The sequence below is a fragment of the Acipenser ruthenus genome, chromosome 5 (genome assembly GCF_902713425.1).
Source record: "Acipenser ruthenus chromosome 5, fAciRut3.2 maternal haplotype, whole genome shotgun sequence".
Classification (NCBI taxonomy): domain Eukaryota; kingdom Metazoa; phylum Chordata; class Actinopteri; order Acipenseriformes; family Acipenseridae; genus Acipenser; species Acipenser ruthenus.
The window spans coordinates 64,090,796-64,115,841 of NC_081193.1; the positions used below are offsets into that span (position 1 = coordinate 64,090,796).

The 25,046-nt window shown below is 40.7% G+C and overlaps 1 protein-coding gene across 1 annotated transcript in view; it reads right to left on the reverse strand.

Annotated features, from left to right (window-relative positions):
- Positions 1–15,537: 15,537 nt before the first annotated feature.
- LOC117402613 (deubiquitinase DESI2-like) overlaps positions 15,538–25,046 on the reverse strand; it is a 45,857-nt gene continuing 36,348 nt past the window's right edge. Inside the window, exon 5 of the mRNA XM_034003943.3 lies at positions 15,538–20,476. Within this exon, the coding sequence (XP_033859834.1) occupies positions 20,222–20,476 (255 nt within the window). The 3' untranslated portion in view covers positions 15,538–20,221. The remainder of the gene's footprint in view (positions 20,477–25,046) is intronic.

Here is a 25,046-nt window from a genome sequence, read left to right on the forward strand (position 1 = left end):
GTTTGGCCTTGCTTGGTCGTAACTTTGCTGTTCCATCTTGCATGATTTGTACAAAGTCTCTTTAACTCATGATGTTGACTGCTGAACCACTGTCTAGCTGACATTCAGTATATTTGGTAGCGTAATTGTAGTGCTCCTTACAGTCTGGTGATAGCTTTAGATTGACGTACCACTTGTTCAAGCCGTATTTTATCGAATTGATGTCAGAAATGTAGAGCGTGTCTGTTTCTGAGCCTTCATCTGAGTCGTCATTTTCCTCAACAAGGTGGAGTTGCTTTCTTTGCTTGCAGACCTTTGCGAAATGGTTTCTTTTGCCACAGTGATTGCAAGTGACTCCATAGGCGGGGCATTTTGCTTTAGCGTGCGTTGAGCCGCAATATTGGCAGTTGCTTTGCTTTGTGCTTTTAGATTCGTTGCTTGCTGGAGAGCATGTCTGTTTCTTGCTGCTGTAGCTTTGCGAATAACCTTTGTGTTCTGCACGTTTTTTGTGCATTGCATAGTGAACAGCTTCAGGTTCTGTGGAGTTCAGTTTTTTTAGTTGTACAGACGGTAGCTCGCTTGCTTTGCACATGTCTACAGCTTTATTTAGCGTTAATTTTGGCTCACGTAGCATTCGCGCTTTAGCTGCAGTGTCCTTTGTGCCTATGACAAGTCTGTCTCTAATCAAGTCTTCTTTCAGTGTCCCATAGTCACACGAGTCGGCCATTTTGCGCAGTTTAGCAATGTACTGATCTGTTGTTTCAGATTGAGTTTGTTCACAGGTATTAAAAATAAATCTTTCATATATCACGTTTCGAGTTGGCACAAAATGCTTCTGCAATGCATCGAGTATTGCTTTAGAAACGTGTCGGTCTGTCTCCGATATATCCACGTGCCGCTGAATTATATAGCATTCTTTTCCCATTGCAGTCAGTAATGTTGCAACTCTTATTTTTTCTTCTTTGCTGTCTAAGCCTGTCGCTATTTCATAATTTTCCCACTAGGATCTGAAAAATGTCCAGTTATTGTATGTGTCGCCTTTACCATAGCTTTACCATAGCTTCTGGTACAGGAATTTGACCTAGCGCCATCTTTTTTTTTTTTTACACACGCCGCGGTCACTCGTTTAGTAGTATTTCTTTATAGGTTTGTTATTTGCGACGTTTTTTTGCACATACCATATAGGTTAATTCTTCTGACACCATATTTTGTTGTGTCTCGGGAACAATGAAAGACAGTGTTTTGGTTGAGATAACGATAGGTTGCGGATGCAACCCCGGTTCCCTGAAAGAGAAAATAACCATCAAGGTATGGGACATTGCCGTCAGGCAGTAGGGATTGGCTGAGCTTTATAGCAAAGATGCCGATAGGCCTCTGCGTGAGCTGCCACGCAAACCCGCCCCCCTGGGAGCTTACTATACGCAGCGCGCAGAGACTCTCTTCCTCTTTTGCTCTTCAGGCCGTGAAGGCTTCCGGAGCGACCTCGCGGCTTGGTGGTTATTTTCTCTTTCAGGGAACCGGGGTTGCATCCGCAACCTATCATTGCCTTTCAAGTCGAAAATAACCATCAAGGTATGGGAACAGTGTACCCAAGCCGTCACGAGGGAGGATTCTCGGCAGTAGGACAGACTTACGTCATAACGCAGCTGCGTAGGCAATACATCTACGCATATGCGGAGCTGCGCCTCAGCGTCTATGCTCGCAATGACACCTGTCCTAAGGTGGAATAGTCAACACCATGTTATCAACCACTCTATATGTCCGCATCCTGAGGCGTCATAGAGTGTAGCACAGATGCTCCAAATAGTGGAGCAGAGGAATCCAGTACGTTCAACCGGTAAAACCTCATGAAAGTATGCGGTGTAGCCCAACTGGCTGCCGCGCAAATGTCAGACACCGGCACCCCTCTAAAGAAGGCCCAGGATGTCGCCATACCCCTAGTGGAATGCGCCTTCAACTGCCCTGGTGGCGGAAGGCCTGCAGATTCATAAGCTAATTTAATAGCATCCACTATCCAATGAGAAAGGCGTTGTTTAGACAACGGCTGACCCAAAGTCCTAGAACCATGGCATATGAACAACTGTTCTGTTTGCCTCACAGTCGTTGTACGGTCAATATAACACCTCAGTGCCCGCACGGGGCAGAGCATGTGTAACCGTTCTTCCTCTGGGGAAGAAAAAGGAGAGGGATGGAACGCCATCAACTCGACTGATTGGTTCATATGAAACGGGGATATGACCTTGGGTAAAAAGGCTGGATTTGGGCGCATGGAGACCTTAGAACCGTCTCCTGCGAAACGAGTACATGATGAATGCACTGCCAGTGCATGTAACTCGCTCACGCGTTTGGCTGATACCACTGACAGAAAAAACGCAGTTTTTATAGACACGAGCTTCATATCCACACTGTGGAGAGGCTCGAACGGTGCCTTGGTAAGGGCTTCTAGCAACACGTCAAGGCTCCATGACGGTAAACTGGTCGTCCTTGGAGGCCGCAAACGTCTTGTGCCTTTCAGGAACTGCAATGCCAGAAAATGGCAACCTGGTGATAAACCATCAATGCGTACATGGCAAGCCGATATGGCGGCTAAATACACTTTAACCGTAGAGGGAGATTTCCCTTCATCTAACAGTTTCTGTAGAAACTGTAATATCACTGCCATAGGGCAGGATATTGGGTCGTGGCCCTCTGCCAGACACCAATCCTGAAACAACTGCCAACTGTATTGCGACCTAGTAGAGGGTGCTCTGGCGCTCTGAATGGTCGAAATCACCGCCGTCGAAAGCCCTAGGGCTGACAGGCACTCCCGCTCAGGGGCCAAGCCCATAGCTGCATGAGCTTGGGGTTCGGGTGCCATAGCCCTCTTTGGGCTTGGGACAACAGGTCCGCTCGCAGAGGGAGCTCCCTCGGGGGACCGTGCAACAACTGCACCAGACTTGGCAACCATATTCTCCGAGGCCACCGAGGAGCAATCAGAAATCACTGTCGCTTGCTCTACCCTGACCTTCTCCAAGAAGGCGGGAAGCATCAGAATCGGTGGAAATGCATATAGGAGCCCTGGCGGCCATTCGTGAGCCAGTGCATCGACTCCTAGGGGGCTGTCGAGGTCCTTCACCGAGAACCATATGGGGCAGTGCGTGGTCTCTCGCTGAGCAAAGAGATCTACTTGCGCTGTGTCGAACCATTCCCAGATGCGCTCTACCACCTGAGGGTGAAGACGCCATTCGCCTGCAAGAGGGCCTCCTCTGGATAGGAGATCCGCTGCGTAATTGACTCTGCCCTGTAGGTGAACCGCACGCAGAGAGTTTAAACGCAGTGCCCATAGCAACATCTGTGTTACCATCCGGTGAAGACCAGGGGACCGCAAGCCGCCCTGGCGGTTGATGTACGCCACAACTGTGGTGTTGTCTGACCTCACTAACACATGCTTGCCTAGAAGCACTGGCAAGAAGTGCCGAAGGGCGAGGTCCACTGCTCTGAGTTCCAGAGCATTTATGTGGGCTGACCTCCAGGGTCCTGACCACACTCCGCGAGTCCCTGACCCGTTCCAGACTGCTCCCCAACCCTGGTTGGAAGCGTCGGTCGTAATAACCTCCCTTCGGAAGATGGGACCCAAGTATACACTCTGGCGGATGTTCAACGGAACTTTCCACCAGCGCAGTGCTTCCCAGCAGGTTCCGGATACCCTCAACCTGCGGTGTTGGTCTCTCCGCGGATGCAACGCGAAGGCATTGAACCAGGCCTGCAGAGGTCTCAGGAAGGGCTTGCAAGGCGGCAGCCATCAACCCCAGCATGCACTGTAACAGCTCCATGCTGACTGTTTCTCTCAACCTGAATAGGGAGAGACACCTCTCCAGCGAGGCAACTCTTTGTGTCGACAGGGTCGCTTCCATGGACACTGAGTCCAGATGCAGACCCAAGAATTTGGTCTGTTGGCTCGGCACGAGGCGGCTCTTTTCTGAATTGACCTTCAGACCTAGCCGCTGAAGATGGTCTGTAACCATCACTGTGTGCTGTGCCAACTGTTCCTTCGACTGCGCGCAGACGAGCCAGTCATCCAGATAGTTCAGCAGTCGGACGCCTTGAGCCCGCAAGGGATCTAGAATGGCATCCATACATTTCGAAAAGGTTCAAGGAGCTAGTGACAGGCCGAATGGAAGGACACAAAACTCGTATACCCTGCTCTGAAATGCGAAACGCAGATACTTCCTGTGACCCGGGCAGATGGGAACGTGAAAGTACGCGTCTTTCAGGTCCACGGTGGTGAACCAGTCGCCGTGTCGAACTGACTGGATGATGTGCCTGTGCGTAAGCATCCTGAACGATAACACCCACAGGTATTTGTTCAGTACTCGCAGATCTAAAATAGGGCGGAGCCCGCCACTCTTTTTGGGCACTAGGAAGTATTTGGAATAGAACCCCTGGTCAATCAGAGCAGGGTCTACTTGTTGAAAGGCATGCTTCTTGAGCAATGCCTGTATTTCCACATTCAGAGCTGAGGACTGAACCAAGTCCTTCACTGCAGTTACGACCACTCCCCGGAAGGGGGGAGGCTTTAACCGGAACTGAAGGGTGTACCCGGTGGATATAGTTTTGCGCACCCAGATGTCGTTGGTGCATTGTTGCCAGAACTGGAGCTGTTGGACAGTGTAGGGGTGGGTTAACAGCTGCCTGGAGATTTCAGGGCTGTTTCGGCTGCGCTCATTCGCGAGGGGCCTGGCCAGAGCCACGAGGGCATGGCCTGCCACCTCCTCTAGGGCGCCATCCTCCGCGCTGCAGTCTTGCAAATGGAGGTTGACCGTGCGCTGCTGTACTTGAGGGAGAGGTCTTAGCACCCCGTTGCCGCGGCTGGTGCTGCGGTGGTGTTCTACGCCACTGGTGCTCCTGTTGGTGCTTAGGCTGGAAGGGCTTAAGCGGCCACATCTTCGCCATCTGCTGAGATGCCTCCCAGGCTTTAGCAGAGCGTTGTAGCATCTCCTCAACCGCTGGGCCAAACGTGTGGTACATCCCCCAGGTACATTCCAGCGACTAATGGAGCGACTGTTTGGAGATCAGAGCTGCCAGTCGCTCTTGTACTTGGATGATGTGATTGTGTTTTCCTCCACTGTGGAACAGGATCTGGGACGTCTAGAAATGGTCCTTAGTCGCCTTCAGCATCAGGGCCTTAAGGCTAATCTCAGTAAGTGCTGTTTCTGACCCTGAGAAGATCACCGTTGTTGCAGAATGGAAGCGGCATAGAAGTCTTGCTGAGCTCCAGTCGTTTTTGGGATTCTGCAGTTACTACCCTGGGTTTGTTGAGGGATTTGCCAAGTTGGCGGCCCCCCTTCATCAGGTAGTGGCTGAGTTAGCAGGAGCTGGCAAAAAGGGGCGGAGAGGCCCAGGGGTTATTACAGAGAGCATCTGGACTAGGGGGTGCAACGCCTGTTTTCAGGCACTAAAAACTAAACTTGTTTCTTCGCCAATTGTGGCTTATACTGATTTTTCTAAGCCCTTTGTTTTGGAGACAGATACCAGTCATCAAGGGCTAGGGGCTCTACTGTCCCAAGACCAAGATGGAAAACTGCATCCCATTGCCTTTGCTAGTCGTGGTTTGAGACCAACAGAGCAGAAAATGGAGAACTATAGCTCCATGAAGTTGGAGCTACTGGCCCTTAAATGGGCCATGACGGAAAAGTTCAGGGAGTATTTGCTCGGGCAGCATTGCCTGGTATAGACTGATAATAACCCTCTCAGTTATTTGCAGACTGCCAAGCTGGGGGCACTAGAACAGCAATGGGTGGCACAACTGGCATCTTTCTCCTTTGAGATCAAGTATCGCCCTGGTCGGCTCAATGGCAATGCCAATGCTTTGTCTCAGCAGTATGAGAAGGAAGATGTTATGGTTGCTGAGGCATGAGCGGTTGTGGGACCACATATGCCCCTTATTCTACGACAGTATCATTATGGACTTCAGCGTCAGGACGTGAGGCCGGGGGAAGCAAATCAGCGCACCATCACAGCTCTGCCTATTCGGCAGAAGGCTGATCTTGCCACCTTACAGACCCAGGACCCTGTGATTGGACATTTCTGTGATTTTTGGAGACTAGGTTATGGACCGGACCAGGCCGAGAGAACACAGCTGTTAAAGCCAGTGTTGGAACTTGTGCGTCAGTGGGAAAGGATTGAGCAGAAACAAGATGTGCTGTATCGTGCTGCATATCCTTCAGGAGGAGGTAAAAAGTTTTTACAACTTTTACTCCCTGAAATTCTTCAGAAAGAAGTGCTTACTAGTTTACATGATGACCATGGCCATCAAGGGGTGGAGCGAACTATGCACCTGGTCTGGCAGAGGATATTTTGGCCAGGTATGGGGAAGGATGTTAAGCACTGGTGTGAACAAGATCCAAACCTTCATGGGGAATTTACTTGCCTCAAGGCCCCTAGAAGTTTTGGTGATTGACTTTACTGTATTGGAGCCCTCTAGTGATGGTAGGGAAAATATTTTAGTAATGACAGATGTGTTTTCAAAGTATATGCAAGCAGTGCCAACTTGGGATCAGTAAGCTAGTACGATGGCTAAAGTATTAGTCCAAGAGTGGTTTTATCGTTTTGGCGTGCCTGAGAGAATTCACTCAAATCAAGGAAGAAACTTTGAAAGCACCTTGATCTACCAGCTCTGCCAGAAGAGTCGAACGACTCCTTACCATCCTGAGGGGAAAGGCCAATGTGAGAGGATTAATCACACGCTTCATGACCTTTTGCGGACACTCCAGAGAAGAAACGTGGCTAGGCTGTTCACCTCCCCCAAATGTTGTTTGCCTATAATACGTCTGTTTATCAGAGTACTAGTCAGTCTCCTTACTATCTGTTGTTTGGTAGAAAATCCCATCTGCCCATAGATTCTCGGCTTGGAGCTGGAGAAGTAGAGCCAGCCAGGGGCATTGTGGAGGACTGAGTAGAGGAACATCAAGAGAATTTGTTTTCGGGGAGACTTTAAAGTGCCTGGTGGATGTGGCACAGCAGAGGGTGAGAAGACATAACGAGAAGGTCCGGGATGTGAGGAAGGGCAATTGGTCTACTTGAAGAACCATAGGGTCAAAGAACGGAATGAAATTCAGGATATTTGGAATCCTATGGTGTATAGTGGTACAGTCCCCTCAAGGACAGAGGGCAGTTTATTCTGTTGCCCTTGTCGATGGAACTGGGACAGTTCGGCATGTCCATCGAGAGGAGTTAAGACCACTTCATCCCAGTGTGGTGGAAGTAATATCACCTGCTGTAGACCTCGATTTTGGCCTGTTCCCCTCACAGTTTCCCACTGCAGGAGAAGATACATCATCAGAGGATGGGGAGAGTGTGGTGTGTAGCAGAGTCCCGGTACCACATGAGGATGAGGAACTTGAACAGCTGTCTCTAGTGGCGCATGAGGAGCAGCCCCCAGTGGTAGAAAAGGTCTTATGCCGGAACGTACGGAGTACTGCGGGTCATCATCCTAATCCCCACAACCTTCCTAGGTCTGTAGTCCCGCACATTGAAGACATTCCAGGTCCAGCAGTAAGGGCTGTGAATCTCACTAGGCCAGGCACCGATAGTTGCATAGTCGAGTCACTAACTGGTATTTCTAGCAAGTGGTTGTTAAAAGTGTTGGTGACGAGGACGTCGACGCAAAATAGGAGGGGTAGAATGTAGCAGGTGGGAACCAGGAAGTGTGTATTGCTGGCATTATAAATCCCGGCACCGCAAGGTTGCAGTAGAGCGAGGTAGTCGATGTACCTGTGTTTTGGTGTTCCTGTGTTCCCGTGGTTCCCCCTGTGACGAGGGAGAGTCGGCGGATATTCTTTGGATGTCAGTATTCCAGACTCTCCCGAGGAAGTGGAATGCCGCCAGCCACTGTTTTCTGGTAGTTTTCTTTCCCTGTGTTTTTATATCTTGCACATTGCTTTTGTAATTATTGTCCCCTTCGTTTTAGTTTGTGTATATGCACAGTTTTGTCTTTATAATTTTAATAGTACCGTGCAGCGTTTAGCTAGCTTTTAGTGTGTGTGTGTGTGTGTCTATAGGAGCTGCGAGGAAGAGCATCGCTATTGTGGCTGCTCTGCTCTACAGAGCATTGAACATTCAGTCAAGTCGGGTGCTGGGTTGTGTTTTCTTTTTGAAATGTGCGCTATTACATTTGGTGTGGTGATTTTGTTTGTAGGTACACTTTTAATATATTTAATTATTCACGTGTGGTTTCTTTTTATTTTATCACAGGTGGTGCTTGACTGCCCTGGGCTTTGGTGGGTGGAGCAGCCAAACATTATTTATTAATTGGATGGAGGCTTCTCTATCTCTCTTCTAGGTGTCGCTGGGGACAATAAGTCAACAATTATTTTTTTTAGTGCAAGATATATGGTTAAGATTGTGTTTCTGTTTTATTTCACTGCAGCAATTGTTGATTTTAGTTTTGTTACTTTGTTGTCGATTTGGTTGTGCTCTTTTCAGCAAATTTCCATTCTTTTGTCTTTTCATTTATTTGAGAGGGCTCTATGTGGGGTACCCAAATATTGCTGCTATATAGATAAGGTTATTTGAGGTTCTGTTCCTCGTTAAACTATAGATGGCGTAGTTTGGATAGCAACCTGGACAGTTAAGTAGAAAAGGTCCCAGGTGCCACAAAGTTTTACTACAGGGCAGAGATTTTGTGTCCATTTTTTCCTAATGATTCCGGATGCTCTTTCAACAGATTGCTTGCACCGATCAAAAGCGTGTGTTACTGTGCATAACTTATTTGGCTTCCTTACCGACTTTCAGAACGTCAGAATACGACATCAAAAACAAAGCTGCTACACTCGTGCAAACCTATCCTTCAGATCTGGACGAATATTTCCCATCAGAAGAATGCTCCAGTTTACTAAATTTGTTTCTGGCAAGGACAAGAGAACAGTGTTTGACCATCTTCAACTTATCCTGAATTTTCCACGTTTCTGAATGTCACCACTGCTCTGCGCATTTACCTATCCTTAATGTGCACTAACTGTTCTGGAGAACGATCATTCTCGCGCATGGGAGTCATTAAAAATGAACTGAGAGCCACCATGAACCAGGATCACCTAAACAGCCTTGCCATCATGTCCGTGGAATGTGGTATACTCAGAAAACTGGATATTACTGACTTTATTAGGGACTTTGCACAGACGAAATCAAGAAGAAGATTAATTTAAGGTAAGTCTGATTTAATTACTGTGCGATGTAGGGTTTACTTAGAGCAGAGGTGATTAGGAAAATTTAAGTAAAGTGCTCTTTAGTTTTAAGATAGATTGTGGTATTGAGCACTTACTAACATTTTAATATTCCAAAAATTGTCTATTAAAAGGTTATTTTCATATACTGAGCATCAAAAGAAACTTATCACCTTATATTTGGATAAAACTCACTAGATGTGATGAAAAAATGAAAAAAGATCAGGTGCAGTGACTTTTTATTGAGCCAATCAACGACTGACATCACGAAAATGCTGCAAAATGATCTGTCGATCTTGGGCAGATGTTGTGACTCTTGGTCTCCCAGTTTGTGACCTGTCATTGACAGAGTGTGTCTGGTTATAGTGTCTTGCCAGGTTTGAAATTGCTGGTGATACCCAAGACGGCAGCCACAGTACACGGCCCTAGTCCAGTCTCCAACATGCCGATTGCACTCATGACAGATGTGGCATATAGTTTTTTGGGATTTTTTCTGTTATTTTCTTTATTGCTGTTTATGTTCTGGTTCCTTGTCCAGGGGCCCATGATACCAAAATCCGGCCCATTACCCAAATGGCTGTATAATGCCGGTCTTATGGGCTTCTTTAGTGTGACGTCACATCTGCTACTAGGTGGTTCTAAAGCAGGTGAGTCAATGGCAAAAGGCATTAGTGTGTTTTAACACCTCTGTAAAATTAAAATTGTAAGAGGTCAGGTTTTAATATAAAACAAAAAAGAGTAAACAGCAAGGTCCAGTTTTGTACTGCAGACTGCAACCACCATTCAGAAACTGAGAAAGAGAAACTGTAGGAAACTGTCCGAATAATAGGCTACTAATAAAAAATAAACACCTTAAATGTGTATAGACATGTAATTTTATGTTCATTTTTATATTACTGTATACTACAGAGAACAATGAAGCACAACTGTTAATGTACAGCAGAATTAATCGGTTTCAACTAGTCCACGTATTTTTCATTAATATTATCAACTACTAGTATTCTTGTTTAAAATACTTTTTAAATTGTTTATATACACTTTACAAATAAATTATAATAAAATCTGAGCATGAATTTAGCGAGAAACTTGCCTCGACATCGTAAGTTTTAAACTTTTTTGGTTTTCAAGACACCAAGTGTACATGAATGACTGTTAATCCCGATTTGAAAGAGTTTTCTCCACTTTTAGCCTAATTCGCAACAATATCCAAGGAAGTGTTTGTGACGAAAGCACTAAAGAGCCTATTGCTTACATATCTGCCTCACTCACCCCTTGACAACCAAGCCATGCCCCCCTGTCAATTGCTTCTGAATGCTTAAATGAGCAGCAGGCAGTTTCAGGACCAACTTGGGCAATACAAAGTGGTTGGCTGGAGATAAGAATGCATTAACCGTATACATAATGGCATGGTTGTAAAGCAAGCATGTGTTTCAGTAAACCAATGTGAATCATGTTATAAGTTGCAGTGATTTAATCGTGAGAGTGCTTAAACGGAGACGCGCGGCAGATTTTAAATTTTGTAGATAGGGAACTCCTTATTTCCCAGAACTCCCCGCGCAAGCAAAGACAGAAGAAACGGCAGAGTTTACTGCCTCGTTCTATAATATCTAAGTTTTGAGATTGTGAAAATGTTCCAGTTTGCTTTTTTTTTTATTATTATTTCTCAATAAAACTGTTAGCTAGTCGCCTGTTTAATTTTGAAATTGTTAACTCAACGCAAACAATAAGATCTACAGGACAAACGACCATCCAAAAGCTTTAAAAAAGGTACATTATATTGGCAACATCCAGCAGGTGGCAGATTTCATCAACATATCACTTTGAGAGTCAGAACAAGTAAACAATGCATTTACCCTTTAAACATAACTTGCCTATTATTATAATGTTTTAAATCATATTGGGTATCGAGCACACACTCAGATTCTATTCTGCACGTGTGGGGATTGAGGGGGTAATATACAGACAGCACAGAAAGGGCGAAGTACCACACATAGGCGAGCAGTAGAATGAGCAAACATTGCATGTTTTAGGAATTGAATCTCACATTTATACACAAAGGGAAAGAACCATCATATATTATTTGAAAGCTTATTTTTCTCAGCTTTTAATGCTAGCTGTGTTGTGGTCGTCAAAACATAGGCCATGTCCAAGGGGTCCTGAAATTAACGTATGGTTTACATTGAAGATAACTTCAGGTGCTGATAGGGGCAGAGATAGCACTATGCACCTCAAATATCGTTATTTTAGATTTTTTTTTTTTTTTTTTTTTTTTAAAGACCGGTTAGACTTACAGATTTGTTCCGTTTAAATCTCACAAATGGGACTCACAAATTCAGATCTATTAATTGTTCCAGCTGGAATCTGGAAAGTTAAAATTCAAAAGAACTTGTAAGACCTGTATTATTTAGTAAATACGAGAAGAGGCAGCAATCAGAAAATAGCCTAAGGAAGAAAATCACTAAAGGAGGACACACTGAAAGGTACTTTTGTAAATACTGTAATTTGCTTGCTTGACCAAGATAAAAAATAACCATGTAATACATTTACTTTCAACATGCCGTATCGTTTAAATTGTATACACAGGTTGGACAAAATAATAAAAACACCAACCCTATCACTGTCAGTAGGGGATTTTCCCACCTTGGTTAGACACCCCACATTTCTTCAGGGAAGTTGGTGGTAGAAGTCCAGTCTGTAGCCAAGATGATATATAGTCATCACTTTAGAGAAGAATCAACTGAGTGCCTACAATCAACCCTCTTTTACATCTGCTGTCATATCCATCATAACTAAAACTGATGCTTAATATATTACAGAATATATATTAGCTGTGCCAAATGCAAAACAAACTAAACATTAAAAGGGTAAGCAACTTAAAATTCAACGTTCTTAGTTTAACTGCTACCTCAGCTTTTTATGACGTTTGCAATTATTCTAAGTGGTTCTAATCATATTTCTTCAAATACTGTATTTTTTTCTTTTATGGTGCTGTGAATCGTTAGGACCTGCTCATTAGGCATATCTCCAACAAAGGGGAGGATCACCACCACCACCATCTAGTAATTTGCCACTTTGGAAACAAATGTCCTTTAGATTGGCTGGTGCGTTCTAATATAAAGCATTTTGTCTGATCTGGCCTATATAACACATGGCAGGCAACTAGAGTTAAAGAGCAGTTACCAAAGGTAGTTTAAATACCTTAATATAGGACTTTAAATAAAATTTAAAAAAAAACACCAATAATGTAATTTGAAGACTCTTACTCTTAAAGTGTATGACTGCATGTATTTATTATTTTTGTCTAACCCATGTACATTTCTCTAATGCGTGGTGAGTTTATGGGACGTCATAATCAGACAGTGAAGATAATAACAGTGTGCAGTAATTCACCAAGGCAATATTTTATTTAATGCATGTGATTAAATGCTTTTTTTGGTAGAAAAGAAAGGTTTGGCCCAAGAGACATTTTTATAAACATGTGTTTTATGTACACATTTTACAATGTCTTATATACAGTGACACAAAATAATAATTTAAAAAATGTACCAACATGTAGGCTACTGCAGCAGAGTAGTTAACTATCACTCTAAGGCACATGATAATAGAGAATGCCAGTCTGAGTGGATCACGGTCTGCATGTGTAGCTGCTGAAACAATAGGATTAAAAAGAAACAGGATTGACTTCTTGTGTACCTTGGCCTGTTTGTTAATACATGAAATATGGGGTTTTACTGAGCACTCATATTACTTATTGCTGTTATTTTAACAGCTCACCACACAAAGTTGATGGAGATGCTGACAATGTGAAAAGAGGGCAGAAATATTTTATTCTCTTACTTAAGGAGAATAGTTTTAATGTGCAGTTTAATCTTCCTAGATTACTTCATAAAATTCTGACAAGTAAACCCCCCCCCCCCCCAAAAAAAAAAAATCTAACTGTGCTGTTGCCTCTGGTTTAGAACAGAGGTCCACTTTATACCAGGACTAGCAGCTAGGGTGTCCCAGCGATTGAGCAGGCATTGGAAAAGTACTTTATAAAACAGCAAAGAGTAAATCGCACAATACTCTGAAAAATTAACAGATATTATAAGAATCCCAACACATTTTACTACCATTATGTTCAGATAGATAGAAAAACAAACAAACAAAACACATGAACCACAATAATTCTCAAACTTTTATGAATTCCAAAAGGTTAGAAATAGTCAGGCACCTGGTTCAATTCAAAATAATACTACTGCAATAATACATATTTTGTCTTACAAACATGTTACCTAAGGACATTTCCAGAACAAATATGGTATGCAGTCCTTCCAGGTTTTCAGTTGTATAATACCTCCACAAATTCACCTACTGCTGTATTATAAAATCAGATCTATGAAACTGCATAAAAACACTGAACACAAAGACTTTCCCAGAACACTTCCCACAAACCACCGTAGGTGTTTTCTCCTTGTATGTTTTCCTCTAATTTACTTAGATACACTTAGATATAGATCTCTTGGATACACCACTTACCATCAGGCAACATATTCCTACACAGATGTTACAACCTGCTCATTTTAATTATTTTAAAGCAGGCATAAAAATAAGTGAAAGATTGTGTCAATGAAAAAGCAGGGTTTCATCACTTCACTGATCTGACCCTTTCGACTGGAAAAAATCTGTTATACAGAAGAGGATCCAATGTTTAGGCAATATAACCAGTCAACTGAGACATATTATTATATATTCTAGGTTACCATGGTACCAGACCCCTAAAGTGGGAAAAAAACAAATCCTGGCATCAGTTATGGTGTCACAGGAAATTGGGAGACCATGTAAAAACTAGATATCGCCTATACTGCTCATGCGCAAATTTCTGAAATTAAAAGGGAGGCTTAGTTGGAAATTCAATTAAGATTACAGGACCGAAAAGCCAATTATTATTTTTCAAATACAAAGTTTTTTTTTGTTGTTTTTTTTTTTTTAAATTTGACATGTGTCATCTTATCTATCTAGGTGTAAATTAAATGCATGTTAAATTAATTTATCATCTTCAGGAGATCGATCGTACCGTTCAATTTTTTTTTAATTCTTTATCAAATGGCTCTCTTTGAATATTTAATTCGATATGTTTTAGAAACATATCGAATAAAAACCTATAAATAAAAACCTATATACATTTTAAAAACATTTTTAGTTATAATTTATATTTGTGTGTGGTTAAAATCACTCCTTGACAAACACTTATTTTTTGTTTAAAAAATGTTGTTCCAATTATACTTTAACTGTAAGCAAGTACTGAAGTGTTCATAGGTTCCCTTAAACTTAAGCCCCTTTCACACTGGCACTCCTACCCGGGTCCGGATCCAGGTCCTGGCTAACCGGGTCACAATCCCGTGTAGTGTGAAACCACGTACCCAGGTCCCAGTGACCCACATGTGGGTCAACACGCTTTGACCCGGGTTGAGAGACAAAATGCTTGACGGCCGTTCATGAGCCGACGCAACAAAGGGCAGCAGTGTGGAGTAGTGGTTAGGGCTCTGGACTCTTGACCGGAGGGTCGTGGGTTCAATCCCCGGTGGGGACACTGCTGCTGTACCCTTGAGCAAGGTACTTTACCTAGATTGCTCCAGTAAAAACCCAACTGTATAAATGGGTAATTGTATGTAAAAATAATGTGTTATCTGTATAATGTGATATCTTGTAACAATTGTAAGTCGCCCTGGATAAGGGCGCCTGCTAAGAAATAAATGATGATAAACAGCCACACCTGCATGAAGGTTTCACTTCCGCAAGGAACATTTCTGTTTAGGCATATTTTTGTTGCTTGAGACACACCATGAGCCTGATTGCAGCAGGGATGAAGAAACATTTTCTCTAAGCAACATTTGAGCAGACGGTTCAATCCAGAGAAGCTTGGATGGAAGCGTCAGTAACAAGCTGCTTCTGGGGCATTGATACGCGCATTCTGTTCTTGCGTCTGTCACCCAGGTCAACCCTGCTTTATCAAAAACAGTGTGAAATCGCATACCCAACCCGCATGACACCAGGTCCTGACCCGGGTAGAGCATGCCAGTGTGAAAGGGGCTTAAGTTAACACGGTAAAGTTGCACAGGGATTTTGCAGTTTTCCAATAGTTATCCTGTGCATTTATTGGGATTAGGGTTCAGTAAATAATAATTCAGCAGGGGTGAGTAGCAGATGAAACTTGATTGTATTTCTTTTGCATGCATGTTTGTTTTAAAGCTACAATAACAATAAGCTAATTTGATGAGCATACAATATTATTTATATTTATATATATATATATATATATATATATATATATATATATATATATATATATATATATATATATATATATATATATATCTCAAAGAAAATTATTAATATGGTTTCAATATTGACATAGACTATATTACTACTTTTAAAAAATGAGAATTTCCATTAAACTGTATTGAGTTCCTGTTCAATTTTTATAAAAAGAGAACACATTTTAATTAATATAATTACACATAAATAAATTGCACGATAAATGCATGATGAGTCACATATACAAAATAGTGCATTTATTTTATTTTAATATTTGTACCACGAAAAATTCTAATATACAGTTCCCGGCATTTAGAAATGTAACTTTACTGTACCACCCTTTGTAAACAGGGTAGTAAGGTAAACTTAACCACTACAATTAAATGATAATAGATAACAAAAATACAGTCAAGTATATTAATTTAACGGTATGTCATATTAAAGTTATTAAAACAATGCAATTTAAGTAGCAAAATATTTGTTCACATAAATTGTAGCTATAAATAAAGATTCAGACAACATTTTTAAAGTTTATCATTTACAATTGTATGGTAACCAATTTAAAACAAAAACGGAGATATAAAGGGTGTTCAATGGTTAAAGTTCAGACTGGCTTTAATTTCAGAAATTCACGCATGCTTAGTAAAGGCGATATCTATTTTTTTTGGGGGGGGGAGGGGGGGGTTGGGTTACCAATTTCCTGTGACAATATTCATATTAGGGTTAATACCTTTTTTTTTTTTTTTTTTTTTTTTTTTTAAATCAGACTCCTACCTGCGCCGCTTAATGTCACAGCCTCCATATTTATAACTAACAAGCACTGTTGTATTTTGCGTTCAGTGGGAGAAATTAGATAATTTGAACAGCTACCTGAAAAAGACCTGAACATACACATTTCGAATTTCACCTTGGTCAGTAAAAAAATAAATAAAATGGGGATGACTTTGAACAAATTTCTCACCGAAGCACAGCAGCATAACCTGCACTGATGTAACTGAGTGCAGCATTTTCTACAGCAGCGCACCACAGTTTACACAAACAAAACTAGAATGCAAGAATAATATATTACCACATAAAATATGTCTCTCATTAGTTTTGAGCTAGCAATATAATTGTGTGGTAATATATTCTGACCCATATATTATTCTCTATGTACCTATATTGCAATGATGTAAGCTGCAACTCACCGAGACTTGCAGCCAGAGAATATTAGACCATTACAAGACTTACAATGTCTTGTATGAATATTAACCATGCTCTAGCATTCAGGCTTCTAATGAAAGTAGCACTTTCAGAGTAATGTTCTCTTACTGCTGCAATAAAATAGTTTATGTGATCCTTTGCATTAACCATTACACTTAATAAATGTCATCATGTGACCAGCAACCATGCACACACATACAATACTAACATATCTGTGAAGACTACTAGTCAGCACTCGGATATACGATACCCAGATACACGTCAGTCGTGTTTTGCCGTCCTTGTATTAAGAATAAAATCAATTCCCATTAAACACGTAATAATGTAATGCACTTACCCGTCACACACAATTTCCGACTCCGTCACCAGTTTTCTGATACAAAAATGTATTTGATTACACAGAGCTTCAGCGAGTTTTACCTGATGAAAATGCAGCAACAAATAAGCAAACGAGAAGAGCGATTCCAGCTACGGCAATGTGGAACAGTTAATCATTAAACAGTATTAGATACGCTGATGTATTAATGTTTTATAATCTGTGATCTTGCTTTTGTGCATTTTCATTTACAAGTGCAGACTGAAATTAAAGCCTTATTGAGCAGCTCATGCAATTTTGAATACTGTTTCAATTCGATAATGTGTTGTTTTTTTCTAAATCTTTCCATAAACTGCATTGACTTACGTTTTACACAATTCTGTGCATGGGTAACATTTTGATTTCATTTTGCTATTGGGTCGTAATGTGGAATTTTACATACTGCTACACATGAATACGTACCGGATTTAAAAGAATGTACGGTACAGTCCACGTGTCTACAGTCATCTCTTTTGGTAATCGTTCTGAATTAAAATGCTTCTGTTGAAAATATAGTACTCTAACCAACTACAGTACATCTAAATGGAAGCCTGTTTATTTTGAAACACAGTCCTTTCAGCTATATATTTGACATTGTATCTTTTTTGGGTTTCCTGGAAAACGGACAAGGGTTGGAACAGGCCAAAATGAAATAATCAGATATGCACCACACTCTATTAACTGTCACTCAAGTCAAAAATGTATAGGGTCGGATATGCAAGTGCCGATTGTAAAAAGCAGGGGCATAGGAGTCAAAATCTTATCAAACTTGAACACAGTTAGCCACATTAAGTGTCAGACACCCACAGCAGCACTTGGTTGTTTCAGTTACCACCATGTGAACACTGTCTTGACAAGTTTGTTGGTGAAAGCCATTTCTTATATTGCTAAGTCAGTCTCTTGTTGAAATATCAGGTTTAAAGAAATATATTTAGTACCACAACTAAAACAAGGGTCCACTGCAGACCTCTGCTCAGTTTGAAATAAGCACCACTCCCACAATTGACAGAGATAGATATAGTTTAGCAATGGTGGTACCAGATCATGTCCAGTCAAGGCTCATTAATGGCATTACTATACTCATGCTGTGTCTTTTGTCATTGAGATACCTGCTGGGAGAAACAGGTTTCGAGAGGCTGCAGTCTCACAGCCACTGCTTGCTCCTGATTCCTGACACTTGTGGGCTCTCCAGGTTATTTGAACTCAACAAGAATTCCCTCTGAAAGTTAGCTGCCAAATCGCTTTTTGTTGAAACTCTGAATACCGTCTGGCCCACTCGCAGAAATTCTACAGGCATTACTGCCATCAGTAATGTGTTGTCATGCCCAGTGCCCCCATATTAAAAAACAGTCACACTTAACTATACAAATCGCCTTCCTGTTCAACTAAACCAGTGTCTTCAAATAGTCAGTAACATACATATTCCCTCCCCACTGGACGGTAAATAAGTAAGAATCATGAAAAACACACACATGACCTACGCCCACAGTATGTATATGTATATATCAAAGCATGACACTACCCACTAAAGTGAAAGAGGTATCTGGTAACCAGAAGAACTCAGGAGGTATACATATTCTAGCAAGAATCTGGATTAAAATATTAACACACTTCAGAATTATGTAACCCACATTTGAACAATTCAGACTGTAACTGTGAAAATGTCTGTTGTCTAACATAAAAATAAACAATCCAAAAAAAATACTTGTGTACAATAACTGAACAGAGTACTAGGGCACCACGGCTGTCAGGCCAAATTCTAGGTCTTCTACTGCACCCCTTTTGAGAGATTGTTCTCGACATACCTGAAGCACAAAGCTTGCTGGGATTTTATTATTGAATCAAATGGCTTAATTAGGTGGGACAGATTGCTGGTGGTTGTTAGCAGGTTCCAATATACCCATGCAGTGCTTTGTTGAGCTGACAATGAAAACTTGCATGAACACAAGAAACAGGATTTCTATTCAGTATTAACATTGTTAATCTCCCCCACCCCCAACCGCCAGTCAAGTCAAGACTGTATCCTGTTTGTGGCCAGACTAGTCTGCTACAAGAGCTCTAGTTATGTAATCTGGAAGCAGAGATGGTATGGGGCTAAGAAACACAAAGGCCCAAGCTGTTGTCATCCAGCACATAAGAGAATGTAAGAATACACTTTTTCAATAACGTGGTGAAAACAACAATATAAAGATATTTCCCAAAGGCAGCCAAGCAGCTAAAGCCTCTCAAGAACATATTTGCAACAGCCTTGTTTTTTGTTTTTTTTTTCCCATCACTAACTGCATATTGAGATGTAGCTTGGCATAAAAAAAGAAGTGATAAACTGGAAATGAGACCTTCACTTTAAATGTCAATAAGATTAATAATACTGAAAATCACAGTCCCAGATCATACTAGCAGGGATTTCCTGCATTTGCATTAGGTGACATTCAAATGTGAAGAATATTGTATGAATTCTAGAACAGGCAAGTATGCCAAATAAAACATGACATGAGTAGTCAAAATGTTTGAGCATTGTATTGTCCATTAGACTGGTGTAACATATGTTCGGAAAAAAAAAAGAACTTCCCAGACTTGCTGCAAATGAAGCTTAAAAAGTTCTAAAATGATGGAGCAAAAATGGAGGCTTAGGGACACAGCTGTGTTATTCACTTGCTTTTCATTTTGGGAGGACTGAGTGACATGAGTTTGATGGTCTGGACATTAGTCTTCATTTAAAACCTATGTCTATATCCATCTCTGCTTTCACATTATGTTTGGCATCACAACAAACATATTGTAGGAGGGGGAGAAGGGGAAACGATAACAGCTTCATCCTAGACCCAGCAATTTGAGTAACAAGGGGAGGGAAGGTTTCACCAGAACAAAAAAAAAAAAAAAAAAAAAAAAAAAAAAGAAAACCAACACAGTATATATAATCAACAGATGAAACTCTGCCCCCCCCCCCCTACACAAAACAAAAAGATAGAACACTGATTAACAATGGACTACAACTTTACAATCCTGAGCATGTAACTGGAACTAAAAATATTGTTTTTGTTGTTTCCCTTCCTACTAAAAAGGAATGTGTTTTATCCTTTCCCATACAACCTCCACCGTCTAAAATGATCTAGACCAGCCAATTTAGTTTTGAGTAAAAGTCAGTTATTATATTCTACATTTCAGTCATTGTTGCGGTTCTCTGGGATTATCGCTTCGCATGATGGCCCGGCCTGGGTATTGCATTAGTGGTGGTGGAAGAAGAGGAAGGCGAAGGTGCCGAGGCAGAGGCAGCAGCGTCTTCTGCTTCCTCCAGCTCGCCCTGTAGCTCCTGGCTGACGCTGGACTGCAGCGCGGCCGGTGTGAGCCACTCCTTAGGAAGACAGCTCTGAAGGAAAGGAATACAGGAACTGAAGTAGGCCAGCCGGTTCACCCAGCGTGGGGTCTCCCTCCCACAAAGAATCTGAAAACAGACAGCAATAAACAGGTTTTGTTGGTAGTGTACATGAATGTTAAATGCTTTAAACCAGTAAAGTTTTAGTAACACACTGTATCTCACTCACATTTGTGCAAGGTTTTCTCATGGCGCTTCTCTATGAATCATCATTAGATCATCCGTTTACAACGCTTTTTTTATTATCAAATTAATAGTTTCAAATGCTAAAGCAGCTTCTAAAAATAATGATACAAAAATAATGCCATCTTTTTGCTCCACTCCCAAAATGGCCTACAACAGGGACAGTATTTTGTCACTGGCTTCTCGGATGCATGTGTGTATTTGCCCCCGACAAACCTCCCTGCTGAGAGCCGGGACCAAACAGGACTGTGCAACTGAGATAACAAAGGCGCTTTGTGAGAACTCACTGCTGTAAGCAAACTTAGAAGAGAGACAGAGAGAGAGAGAGAGAGAGAGAGAGAGAGAGAGAGAGAGAGAGAGAGAGAGAGAGAGAGAGAGAGAGAGAGAGAGAGAGAGAGAGAGCGCAAGAGAGACCTCCTGTTTTAGAACGTGCACGATACCACTGTGATCACAGTAAACTTATTTTGAGCTGCTTTTGTACTTTTGTTTTAGTTTTATTTTGATTATTTTGTACACAATGTGTATTCTCCCAATGGTATAGCATCACTGATAGCATCACAGGGTTCTTCTGTTTATTATTATTATTATTATTATTATTATTATTATTATTATAAATAAACCCTGTGCACCTGATCGGTGTGTCAAAGAAATCCTCTCCTGTTTGTCAGCAGCTAACCCACATCCCCTATCACAGAGCCTATTTTAATGAACAAAACAGTGACAGTTCTAAACACTGCCACACTTAAAATTAATCCAGCTGGAAAGATTAGCCATTGACCAATAAAAATACCTCATTGCCTTTAACCCTTTAAGGACCGGGATTGTGTTAACATGATCATGCTGAAGTGGGCTTCTAGGACCGCGATCGCGTAAAAAAAAAAAAGCACTTTGTATTGATGACTTACAGGGCCACCATATTTTGCAGTTCAGGCTTGAAAACACATATTAATGGATATGGGAGGGAGTGACATTCACTTCCTAATAGCTTTTTTTCACAGAGAGGGGCATTTAGAGCCTTTTCACACTTGCACACCTGAGCCGAGCCGAGCCCTCACGGTACGGCTAGTTTCACACTTGTCATTTTGTCGAGCCAAGCCCAGCCGGAACCATGAAACTCTGACCTCGCAAGATATCTGGTACTGGCTCGGTGCTGAGCAAGATTGGGGGCGGGGTTAACTCATACTGTCCGAAACAATAAAGTCTACCAAAAGATTTCACAGGGATTGAGAAATACGGGACTAAACCACAGCGTGAAACAGTCTTGTGAAAAAACCAAACAAATAAAACAGGATTACAAAAAAAACAACGATCAGACTGCAAAAAAAGTAAATATTATGATTTAATGGACGCAGTTCTTGGTCACAGACCTGCAATGACCGATATGGTCATTTTTTAAATACAGTATATTAACATTGCATGCATAAAAACAAGTTGTAAAGAAATATCTTTAAATATGTTACGTTTAGATTTTGTTTTTAATAGACCTACTTTAAATGTATTTTTCTGAAGTGTTTACTGACATTTTTCAAACACTATCTATTTTTTTAAAGTTATTATTAGTAGTAGTAGTTAATCTAACTTTATTAATATGAAATTAAATTATTCGGGCTGTATTTGCATTAAGAAACATGTGAAAAACAAATACAAACAACAAGAAGTTGTTTTATTTTTTCACAACACTGTTTCGCGCTGTGCAGTGCTTAATTTGTGCTGGGGCACAGCCCCGGAACCTCTGGGTGTGCAGAGTCATATTCCCAGTACCTCTAGTTAAAAAAAATCTCATAAAATGCTTTCTTCTTAAATTTTCAACACAGTTGTATGAAGTCTGCAAGTTCTTGCATGCGCGCTAAAGAGAGACAGTCCGCTGCCACGTTTGTAGCCTACTTTAAATTACTTTACAATTTCAGCTTGAGTGTCTTTAAATAAGATGACACTGGCTGTAACTCTATTGTCATTTTTTATACACAAATAAGATTACTTGATTTGGAAAACATCATGAACGATACAAGCAACTTCTTACACTACTTGGTGTGATTAAATGAGTAGTACACAACAAAATATGAAAGCTGAACATTAATTTCAACACCTTTTTAATTAAAATATATATATATTGTAGTCTACTTCAATAGGATCATCAGCCTGCTATATTATATTAAACCAAAACAGTAAAAAATAATAAAGATCTGGTTCTCTTGCCTTTTTCAATGAATATAACTTAATAGAGAATAAAAACATACCAAGATAACAACTACCTACCCTAAGTTTAATTAATCATTTTTGTAATCTACCAGCGGCTTCTGTTACATACACATCGCTGATAATAGTGCAGACTGTGGAAACCAATGTTCGTGTTGGGGTGTGTGACAAGCAGGCTGTAGTGGATGACGTCAGACCAGAAAGGAATACACAGAGACAGACGTACTGTGTGTAACTGAGTCGCGGCATGGATCAGTATTTTAATAAACAAACAAAAGGTTTTAAACAGAAAACAGGACACGGCACTTGAGGCCAAAATAAATAGACAAACAAAATGGATTAACACTAAACAAACAGTGGACGGACAGACAAACAAACACAGTGAGTCTAAACAGTTATTATTATTATTCTTTTTATTATCGTTTATTTTACCTCCTCTCCACACCCTTTCTCCACTCACCGAACACACAACCCAGAGTGAGTAAAACGTGCATCTATATATACTGTTGTGCAGGGATTCAATTACGAATTAATTATTCACTGGAATCCCAGCATGTGAATTAATTATGTGCAACCTCGTGCTCGCATATTAATTACTTTAAATGCACGTGAAGTGATGTGCAATCCTTGTGCCTAAATACAATTATACAATTTAAATAACTCGTGCTGCACACACCCATTTATATCCCGTGCAGCCATCTCTATACACCAACATTAACACAGCACATGTAACGTATAACACAGAAATGCACACAGGGGCGGGACACATTGCCACAGGGTATTTTATTTATTTATTTATTTATTTATTTATTTAAATCAATGTCGTCTTTCTGGAGTCCTCCGAATGCCTTTTAATGTGTTTGTTTTTTTAAACCATTTAAATGCAACACCATAACAAAACATGTAGGCATTTATTTGTCCTGCAGTTGCCTTTAATTAATATTTCTGCACATACTACTTGTATATGACGTAGCATACGTGAATGTAAACAGCTAACACTAGTACGTACAATACTCTTTCAAATAAACGTGTTATGATTTTGAATGTGCGGTTCTTAGGGCGGTATTATTGTCATTGCTTGCACTCCGGCACCACTTTCTTTACAAATTAAGAACTGTCGTTGCGGTTTAGTCTCATATTTCTCAATTCCTGTGAAATCTTTTGGTAGACTTTATCGTTTCGGACAGTACGACCTCGTGACCTATTCTCAAAACAAATCCACACCACTCCTCTGTGCGCCTGTGTCCTCTGAATTTAACGTCACGTTCCACAGTGCAGCTTCTACTTTGAACAGTAGTGCGAACACACTGGGTGGGCTTGGCTTGGTTCCGGCTTGGCTCGGCTTGGCTCGGCTTGGCTCGGCTCAGGTGTGCAAGTGTGAAAAGCCTATTAGTGTCTTAAGGGCGGAGACAGTTTACAGCTGCCCGCAGAAACAAAACATCACAAGAACTTGTTTAGAGCGAATAAAAAAAGGGGAAACACTGTTAATCTGATGTGTTTGACTTGATAATTATATTAGAACATTTATTCAGTATATATGTTTTTACAACACTTCTAAACATCAAGAAACGAGTGGATATAAGCAGATTCTATTTCATGAACTAAATGTATTGGGTACGTTATTTTTTTCCCTCATTACTGATAATAATGGAATGAATAACTATTTTATTTTTAAATATTTATTTTGAGATAATAAATGGAGAGTAGTGTCCATTATTGCTTATGAAGACCCTGAGAATAAACGTGTATTATGTCATTGCAATCACTCAGGTGAAACAATGTCTTGTAATTTGCCCAAACATCAATATTTTTCAACAAAACTTTCAAGTATTGCAAGGTTCCTCATGTCATAGAATAACACATTTTTATACATGTATTTCTAAGCAGAATACATAATAATAAATAAATAAATAAATAAATAAATAAATATACAAATACTGTGTTGAAAAAAATTTGTATAGGAAGAGTCAAACACAGCTAAAAAATGCCTGGTCCTGGGGGAGCATCCCACCGAAAACAAATTTACCAGTTGCCAAAAAATTGATTTATATATATATATATATATATAGATTTATATATATATATATATATATATATATATATATATATATATATATATATATATATATATATATATATATATATATATATACATATATATATATATATACACACACACACCCAAAATTATTCGCACCATTGATAAAGATGAGCAAAAAAGGCTGTATAAAATAAACACAGGTAATGAGCTATATTTTAT